Source organism: Sinocyclocheilus anshuiensis, unplaced genomic scaffold (assembly GCF_001515605.1).
Source record: "Sinocyclocheilus anshuiensis isolate Anshui unplaced genomic scaffold, SAMN03320099.WGS_v1.1 scaffold778, whole genome shotgun sequence".
Lineage (NCBI taxonomy): Eukaryota > Metazoa > Chordata > Actinopteri > Cypriniformes > Cyprinidae > Sinocyclocheilus > Sinocyclocheilus anshuiensis.
The window spans coordinates 144,571-154,806 of NW_015544177.1; the positions used below are offsets into that span (position 1 = coordinate 144,571).

Below are 10,236 nucleotides of genomic sequence, written 5' to 3' on the forward strand. Positions count from 1 at the left end.
ATATATATATATATATATATATATATATATATATACACACACACACACACACACACACACACACACACATGTGTATTTAACAACATATATAGGTAAAAGTCTATACAAGTTAAAAAAGTGTTGTTACTAATAATAAGAAAAAGTACTGTTAAATTTGAAATGATTACAGATTTAGTCTGCTTTCTTAAAATAAGATTACATGAAATCTCAATTATTTTATTTTACTGAAAAACACAGTTTTATGTTTCTTTTCAAGATTACAGTACTCTAATGATGGATAGAAAAAGAACACAGTGTCAAATAAACAGAAAGTAAATATTTCCCAGATAATAAATATTTTACACACATTTATAATTACATTATATAATTATAATAAAGACTGTGACGTTCGGAAAGTCTAATCACATTAGACAAGCAGCAATAACTGTTGTAGAAACCACAATTAATCACTGACAAAATCATGTCATAAGTGTTTCATTTATATTATATACATCTTGCAAGATACTGTGCATCTGTGTGCATGTGTAATGCATGTGTGAACCCATGATGCAAGTGAACTAGGCAGAAATAGTTTGCCCCTTTGACCCTTTCCAGCATTCAGCTATAGAAGCACTTTCTATTATTTCAAATCCATGTTTCACATAATGAAGTGAGCACAACACTCATGAACCGCAGCTGAGGCCTCTCTTAGTTAAGAAGGACACATACATGAGCAAATCAAATTAGTGTGTGTGGGCATCTTCAGAGCAAAGCTCTTAACAGAAAATAGACTGAAACGGGAAAGATGGAGATGTGTGTCCTTGTGTGTGTATCACTATTTGTTCACTTATGTTCAGCTCAGTGCATCCATGTTGTGCTTGTCATAGCAACAAAGAGCATGTTCTCTGCTGATAATGGCAGTTCATTATCTGTTAAATAAATTAGCTATTTGAGAAAAATAGCTTTTGAAGCTGATTTAAATGATGAGACTAATTTGGCCAGTTAAAGTCAAAGTGAAGACATTAAAGTATCAAGCAGATGATATATTAATATACATGAATATACTAATATACATAATGAGATATTTTAATCATTTATATATAATTATTTATAATAATTTTACACACACACACACACACACACACACAATGAAACTAATATACATCAAAATTCCATCAATTTGATATTAAGAAAGATTTTGAATTGGATTTATTTGACATTTACATTTAGAAATATAATTAATTGCTACACACACTTGTATACAAATTTAAACAAAATTTAATTAAGATATTTAATTATATTTATTTTATACATTTATATTTTTACATTTATTTAATTTATATATTTATATTTTAAGAATATACATTTTTAAGAATTTATTTAATTGACACATTTAATTGTATTTATTTTATATACTGTATCTATTTATTTATTTTAGATTTTAGATATTTATATTTATACATTTGTATATTTATATAAAAAACCCGGACATCTACAAAAAAAATAAATAAATTGACATCTATGCAGAATCAATGTCTTTTTTTATCGGTTCTTTTATGAACTGATTCATTAAAACAAACCAGACTTTTCAACACAGTCTATATCGTCTATAAATATAAGAGACATGGAAATTCTTGGAGAGCACATTTGATTATTGACTTCTCGCTCGGCTGTAAAACCGTGCACAATACAATGCAACATAAAAACACTGATATTTTTGCTTGTTATTGGAAAGCCACTGCTTTTAGTTAGTCTCTCCTCAACACTGCAACATACCGCCTAATTCTCATACATCAGACAGTAAGCAGAAAATCTGAAATAATTTTACAACCTCATAATTTGTACGGTCGTTGGAATGAATGGTGATCTTTGCACAATCCTGGCAAAAAGCAGACTACAGGACCAAACAGATGGCTATGCAAGGAGAAAGGAGAAAAAAATGCTCCCACCTGCTTGTGTTGACTCTGCGCCATAGTCGCACTAACATAAGCACACTGTCCTACAGGAGTTCTTTTGCAAACCTGCTCCTATAGTGATACTGACAGCTTCATCTAGCACAGGCAGGCGGCTTTGTGTTTTCTGTCCTCAAGGTTGCAAGCCTATCATAATTTCAACATATGGACTAAGATGTAGCAAATATACACTGAGATTTTCTGTGTAAGCATCCAAATTTTTATATTTATATTAGGGCTATCAATCTATATCATTGAGCATAAACCTTATCACAAACCTCACAGTGCACAGCAAATCCATTTTGTAACCGAGTTATCAATCTGTCCAAGACAGATTTAGAGCGCTGTATTTATAAGACGCCCCATCAATTTGATTAAAAACGGATTTATATTAAATGCAATTGAAAACACAGACCACATCAGATTTTGTCACTATATAAAAGGTTAAAGAGCAACTTAATGGGTGAGGGATAACAACCACTCGTGCCACTGCAATTGCACAAACAAATATTTCATGCAAGAGAGCTGCTCACTGTGTAATGCATTCAAATATAGTTTTAGTCAACCATACAATAGATACAAAGCACAGAGTGTGAGTTAACAGACAAATTTTAAAACGTCTTAATTAACTTACTGTGTCCAAGGGCAGCTGCCACTGAGAGACAAAATGCAGTGGTTATCGCTGAGCCCTTTGGGATAGCACTTCATTGTGAAATAATTGCCCCTCTGTGCATTCAGCTGGCTTTAATGTCTATTTATGAGACAATAAAAACCAATGTTAGCAATGCCCAGAAACACAAATGAAACGTGTTATGTATGACGAGAAATCACAGTTGTTAAATTGGCTTTCATATAAATGCGGTTAAAGTAAATTATTATATTCACAGCGCATCATAGCGTAGAAAGGAAAGCATGTTACAACAGATTTAAGTGTCTGGCCAGTCAGTCGCCAAATAAAGCTCATTAGCTCACAATTACAAAATGATCAATGACAGAAATAAGATGGCACTACTGATGCTCTTAACCCAGGCTGAGAATGGTTGTGATGTATGCAAATTTTCTTAACACCTGCCCTCATGCACATAAAAGCTCTTTGACATTTGAATATATTGCGAGAGCAGTCCCAGTGGTCACATGATAGATGTGGGAAGGGTAGGCATATGAGGTCAAACCAGCAATAATGTATTATTTGATGGCACGAAAAAGCAATAATACCTTCACTCATATGGCCTAAATATATCGTCATGCTCCTAAATGCCAATGTGGCTCTTCTTGACGCTAATGTGACACCGTATTCATTACCTCTCTCCTGTCTCTTATTTTCCACAGATGGGAAGTGACGAGTGTGACTGACTGAACATAATAATGATGGCAGACAAGTGGTCCGTCTCCCACAGGAACCTGAGCTCACCCTGCAAATTTCCACTTTCCCTGCTTCTATTCCCCTAAGGATACGCTGACCTTCACATATGCAGCCTGCATGACAACCCAAAGCAGGGCAAATTGAAAGGTTGCTACTCTCTGCCAAGGACAACAACAGGCGAAGTTGCTGCTTTGGGGTACTCGCCATCAGCAGAAATACACCCTGTTGTCATAGCAAATGATTCCGTGTTTGTGAATTTAACGCCTCTAACACCAGACCCCATAAGGACCAATTACAAGCTGAAGAGAGGAGGACCAAGATGAAAGATTTGTTGTTTGCAGTCTGTTTGCTGGCAGGACTTGCACTGACTAACTCAGTTCAGGCCTCCGAGTGGAGGGCTGTGTGCCTCAAGCTGTGCAAATGTGAAGTCCGACCCTGGTTCTCTCCCTCGTCCATGTATAATGAGGCTCCGACTGTGGATTGTAATGATCTAGGACTTCTGTCTCTGCCTGAGAGGCTGCCCTCAGACACACAAGTACTTCTATCACAGGCCAACAGCATCGCAAAGATTGACAGTCCCTTGGACTATCTGGTAAACCTAACAGAGGTAGACCTATCTCGAAACAACATATCCTCATTGAGTGATGTCTATCTAGGTCACCTTCCACAACTTCTGTCTTTGCATCTAGAGGAGAACTGGCTAAGCAGGCTTCATGATAACTGCCTTGCAAACTTCCCAAACTTACAGGAGCTATATGTTAACCATAACCTTCTCTCCTTGATCAGTGCAGAAGCCTTCCGAGGGCTTAACAAGCTCTTGAGGCTCCATCTTAATTCGAACCAGCTGAGGGCCATAAGAACAGAGTGGTTCCAGGATCTTTTCCAGCTGGAAATCTTGATGATAGGCGAGAATCCAATTGCCAGAATACAAGACATGAATTTCAAGCCCCTTATCAATCTCCGCAGTCTTGTGCTAACCAGAATGAACCTTACTGAAATCCCTGACAGTGCCCTGTTTGGACTCGATAAGCTGGAAAGCGTGTCATTCTATGATAATATGTTCCCAAAAGTACCTCAAGCTGCTCTCAAACAAGTGCGGAACCTCAAATTTCTGGACCTTAACAAGAATCCCATAGAGAGGATCCAAAGGGGTGACTTTGTAGACATGATCCACTTGAAAGAACTTGGTATTAACAGTATGCCAGAGTTAGTTTCCATCGACAGTTTTGCTGTGCACAACCTACCAGAGCTGACCAAAATCGAAGCAACGAACAACCCCCGACTTTCCTACATCCATCCGAATGCATTCTCCAAACTCCCCAGGCTCGAGTCCTTGATGCTGAATAGCAATGCGCTCCGGGCACTTCATCATGTCATGGTGGAATCCTTGCCTAACCTTCAGGAGGTGAGCATGCACTCCAATCCCATTTACTGTGACTGTGTCATCCGCTGGATCAATATGAACAAGACCAAGGTCCGCTTCATGGAACCGGATGCCCTCTTATGCGCTGGGCCCTCAGAGTTTGAAGGTCGTCTTGTCAGGCATGTGCACTTCCGTGAAATGGCGGATATCTGCCTACCACTAATAACTCCGGAGAGCCTTCCTAATCAGGTCAATGTGGGTGCCGGGGATTCGGTCTCTCTACACTGCAGGGCATTTGGCGATCCTGAACCTGAGATCTACTGGGTCACACCTTCAGGCGAAAAGATCTTGCCTCAAATGGTTACCAAGAAGTATCACCTGCATCCTGAGGGAACGTTTGACATTTACCGCATCACAGAGAACGAGGCTGGGCAGTACACCTGTGTGGCCCACAATCTCATAGGTGCAGACATGAGATCTGCCTCGGTTGTAGTAAATGGGTACTACCCACTGCCGGCAAATGAATCCTTGCACATCCAAGTCAAAGGGATTGAGCCACATTTGGTGAGGATTTCTTGGGTGCCACCCAAGGGCAGTCTTGTGTCGAATATTAAGTGGTCAACAACATCACAGCAGCACTCTTTGCAGTTCACTGCCCATGTGTTGTCAGATGTAAAAACGTTCAACCTCACACACTTGCAGCCACTGATGCAGTACGAGGTGTGTGTGGAAATTACGGACCTGCAAAGTAGACATTTGAAAAACTGCATGAATGTCAGCACCACTGAGGTTTCAATAGGAAAAACCGATGATGGTATCAGTGACAGATTGATAATCGGCATCACTGCGCTGCTCCTGATCGCGTCCGCAGTGGTCTGTTCGTTCATTTGCATATTGTGGAGGAGTGATCACCTTTACAGGAAATTACGAAATCAGCAGTCTGAGATATTACCCTCACACATTAAACCAATATGGGGGTCAAGGGCTAAAGCCAATGATTCAGAAACAGACTTGACAAAAAACTCCATTTGAGAGAAGAGCAACAGTTTGTGATGCTGTGGACACTGGACTATGTCTCTAGTAACTCTCTCAATCTGATACCGACTCACACCACTGGATCATTATGAAATGGATTCTGTGTGGTTTGTGGTCCAAGACATTTCTTGCTAAATCTGACATTGATTGCCAAAAAGCCACTAATTGTTTAAATGCCACACTTCACTGGGGAGCATGAAGAGAATCGTTATTTCATGCGGGATCAAAGAACAGCACATGGAAGGTTGGGCCTCAGTGGCCAAGTCTTTTTATTGTGGGCTTGTAGCAACACTTACTTGTGCTGTGTCATTGGTAAAATAAACAATATCAAGTTTATGATGGACTACGCTTTGTAGAATAGATCATAACAGTACACATGTATGACACTTTGTGATAAAATACATTTATACAGAAAATGACTACTTGTTTTCATTGCAAGTGTTTTATTCTTAAAATGCCTTCATTTGACTAATTACACTGTCAACTGAAAAGACATAAACGTAAAAGAAACAGAAGAGATGCACAAGATGGAAAAAAAAAGTGAAGTCACAGTTTCATGAAGTAGATGTGCGGGTGCATCATTAGCTTGAAAACCTTTTTAATGTGGCAAAAAACAAACAAACAAACAAAAAATGTGTATTTTAACCAAAGTCTAAATATCAGATAAAAATAACCTTTTTTATATTTACAAAAACACAACAGAGGCTGCCCGAAAATGTATATGTGCCTGGGAAGTTGAAATATGAGAAAATAGAGGAAAATTAGGAGGTGGAGTTTTTCAGTGTGAAGGTGGGGTTTGGGGAAGAAAAAAAATCACAGAACTCATTGAATTTAAGTCACATTATCTTCTCTTTCATTAAAAATCCAATAGGAATTCCAATGCTAAACTCCCACAGGTGATGAATTGCCGTCAAAGAACGAATGATGTGGGGGATTTATCAGACTTGCATGCTCATATATCACAGGGGGTTTTAGCACCCAACACGGGGGCTTTTAGAGTTGGGCCATTTGTCACCTACACAGGAGTTAAATTATGTGCCATTATAGCGGTAGGTACAGAATAGGTCAGCAGGAATGTGCTGCATCTGGTCTCTCAATTTCACAGTGAGCCTGGTGAGACGTGGCAGGCATTATGGACACAGCAACACATGTGGTTCATACAGAGAGGGCAAGCAATGAGTCCAAAAAAAAAAAAAACAAGGTTACAGACAAGACACCTTACCCAAACTACTGACCTCATGAGGCAATTTTGATATGAGCCATAATATTTCTTTGTCATGTTAAATACACAGATGATTAAAACCATTTGTAGACATTTGTACTATTATTAAGAATATTTAAAATATTTTAAGAAAATATTAAAATGGTTTCAGACTGTACACATGCTCAAACTACAGTTAGAAGTGGATCTGAATCACCATTATTTAAATAAACATCTGACATAATTCACATTAACTATACAAAAAATGGCACTTGTCGATGTTTGGAAGATGACATAGATCTATCTATCTATCTATCTATCTATCTATCTATCCATACAGAGCAAGCAATTTTAGAATATATAGAAATTATATATATATAGAAGGGGTTGAGGCATTTCAATATAAATATAATAAGTACATAAATAAGTCTACATAGACCTCAACCTTTGACTTGGACTGTAAAAGTCAGATTTAATTAGGAAGGACAGCAGGGCTGGAAACCCCGTGCTTAACACACCTCTTTGATGGCATATTTTGTAATGAATAATTTACCTGGTTCTAATGACCCTGTAAGCCGATCCGTTCAAGTAGCGCCATCGTTCTGAACGAGGTGATTATAGCAGTGAGCCAATGTGAGACGCCAAGATTAGAGAAAAAATGAGCACAGTTCAGGGGGAGGTTAGCGGGAGCCTAGCGACAAACAGCTATTGTATTAATATTCAACCAAGCTAACAAGTTTTCTTGGCATTGGCAATGAACAGGTGTTTCATCTCTGTTTAATGACGATTGAAACCCCTTTTTATATAAAAAATTTCATTAAACTACAAATGACTGTGTGGGGCGCGGATGTGATTGCAAGCCAGTTTGTGAATCTGTGCAAGGATGAAATGAAAAAATGGGCATGTTCGGACACAGACGTCTGCAACAACACTACAGTAACCCCAAAAAATAAAAAAATCAGAGGGAAAATCATCTCTAGGAGCCACAAACTATCTATGCCAGCTTATGATTTGACAAATTCACTTGGTTTCGTCAAAAAAACTAACAAACAAATAAATCAAAAACCAAAACCTGACTAGAACTCTTAACCTTGGCAAATTATATGTTTAGTGAATTATCAATAACTTCCTTATTGTCTTGATTTGCGCGGTGAATCCCATTTACAGTTCATGTTACTGCATATAAAGAGACATATTCCCTGACAATAAGTATTGGGACAATACGTGACCAAAACACATCCAATGTCCTTTCAGTCATTGGCTTCACACTTGTCACAGACTGAATCATGCAGGGAACCTTGAAAGCTGCAGACAAGAGCCGATATGATAAATCTCTAGCATTAAAATATCGATTTATATCAAGACTGATTAACAGTGATTAGCAGTGTCATATCAGTTCCTTCAAAACAGATGGTAGTGTTTTTACCTTCACCTAAAGCTGCATATGAGTGGAGCAGTCATTATCATTTTGAAAATGTTATTATAATTAGAATGTATAAAGTTGACAGATGAATGAATAAATTAGACCATTCAACTGAAAATACAAAATTATTAAAGTGCATTTAAGTACTTTCAGTGCATATACAGCATAAGGTGCATTCAAGTCCAACTGGAAAGTTTGTATTTATGAGTTGGGAAGTCATAATTACGACATCAGATGCATTAAAATCACTTTGGTCGGAGATGGCAATGTACCTTTTCTACAAAAAATTAAATTACATTTTTTAAATCTACTTATAAATAAATGTGCCTCAGGTGTGTTTTGGTGTTAATTTTGTATTAAATGTATGAAGGTGTTGTAGACTGAATCATTATATATTGTAATTTCTATATTATTTATATAGTATTATTTACTATTATATTTTGATTTAGCTTTTATTTCCATATTTTCAGTTTTAATTTTAATTTTAGTTACATTTTTTAGTCATTTTGTTCTGTGATCTATCTATCAGTTTTAGGTTTTCTTTATTTCCAGTTAAGAATTTTAGTGCTTTAACTTAAACTTATTTCAGTAAGTGAACAAAGCAACATTTCAAATTTTCATTTAGGTTTTTCATCTAATAATTTATTTCAGCTTTATTTCAATTTGTAAAAATAGTTTTAGTTGACGCCTGCAATACTATTGAATTTTGTACATGCTAGTTTTATTGTAAATAAAAGAAAATCATTAATTTTTGTGAATTTACTGTAAACTGAAACAACGAATAATCTTGTACATATATGATCTTTCCAACATAATTTGAATGCAACATTCGTTTTGTGTTAAAGCAATCTTCCAGTTGTTTTAGATTTCAATTACAGAAAACATTGTTTGCACTGCAGTTTCCCACAAATCCTTTTCTATGTGCAGAAAGAAAAAAATAATTTTTTTTACTTCATTAATTTTTTTGATGTCCTTCAGAAATGAAAAGAAAAACAAAACGCAGGCTGATATTTATGCACCGTATAACCATTTAAATTATTGATGACATTTTAAGGGTCTGAAAAGTAAAGGCTTTCAACAAGAAGATTGAACAAACAATGGCCGATGGACATTGTTTAAATATTTCATGCTGGAATTTAAAACGACTATTACTGTGCAATGCCGTTAGCCAAACTCACTGTGTTTCAGTGATAGGACCCACCGCCTGACTGTGACTCAAGCTGCCAAACTCTCTGTAACTAAAGACCATTAGCCTTGACAACAGACACGAGAAATAGACATTTGTAAAGCATGCCGCCCAAATTCAATTCAGCTGAGCAAAATAAACTTCATAATGTAAACAACGACTCAGGTCATGTCTTCCAAGGTAGCATAGTCATAATACAGATCTGCTTCATGCACCCCTTCACATAATAACACTATACATCATTCCACTTCCCAATAAAAACAAGCTCACACTTCATTTTATGTGCGCTCATATTTCACAGCCGCTCCAATATATGAACAGATCAACCCTACTTAAAGAAGAAACGCTGTGTGATTTAATGTGGGCTGATTTTTGCACTTTCATTTGGACGAGGATTTGTGAACAGGCCTGTGTGATTTGATTGTATACGTAAAGGGCTGCTGTTACTCGCCTGATGAAAAAGTCCAGTGATTACACGGTGCAGCTACATTTTGAGCACAACAGCTCTGAACAGAACAAACTCCTTCACCTGTGAACAAACTATAACAACAAAGGAGAACTGTGAGAATGTCAGGCTTAAAATCACACTGAGATACAGAGTGACAGATATGGCTGAGTAATTCTGTTCTAAAGCAATGATGAAGAGTTGATGTGTGGCAGTGCTGATGTACAGATGGCTTAAGTCTTCATGTGTCAGTCCGTCAGTGTGATAGAGGAAAGACACCACGTGTTTG

At 37.2% G+C, this 10,236-nt stretch overlaps 2 protein-coding genes across 6 annotated transcripts in view; one reads left to right on the plus strand and one right to left on the minus strand.

Annotated features, from left to right (window-relative positions):
- The window catches only part of LOC107696250 (leucine-rich repeat neuronal protein 3-like), a 10,018-nt gene extending 4,053 nt beyond the window's left edge, over nucleotides 1-5,965 (plus strand). Inside the window, exon 2 of the mRNA XM_016496511.1 lies at nucleotides 3,261-5,965. Coding sequence (XP_016351997.1) covers nucleotides 3,614-5,689 — 2,076 coding nt within the window. The 5' untranslated portion in view covers nucleotides 3,261-3,613 and the 3' untranslated portion in view covers nucleotides 5,690-5,965. The remainder of the gene's footprint in view (nucleotides 1-3,260) is intronic.
- LOC107696251 (mitochondrial inner membrane protease subunit 2) overlaps nucleotides 1-10,236 on the minus strand; it is a 115,183-nt gene that overhangs the window by 38,287 nt on the left and 66,660 nt on the right. The window lies entirely within an intron of this gene.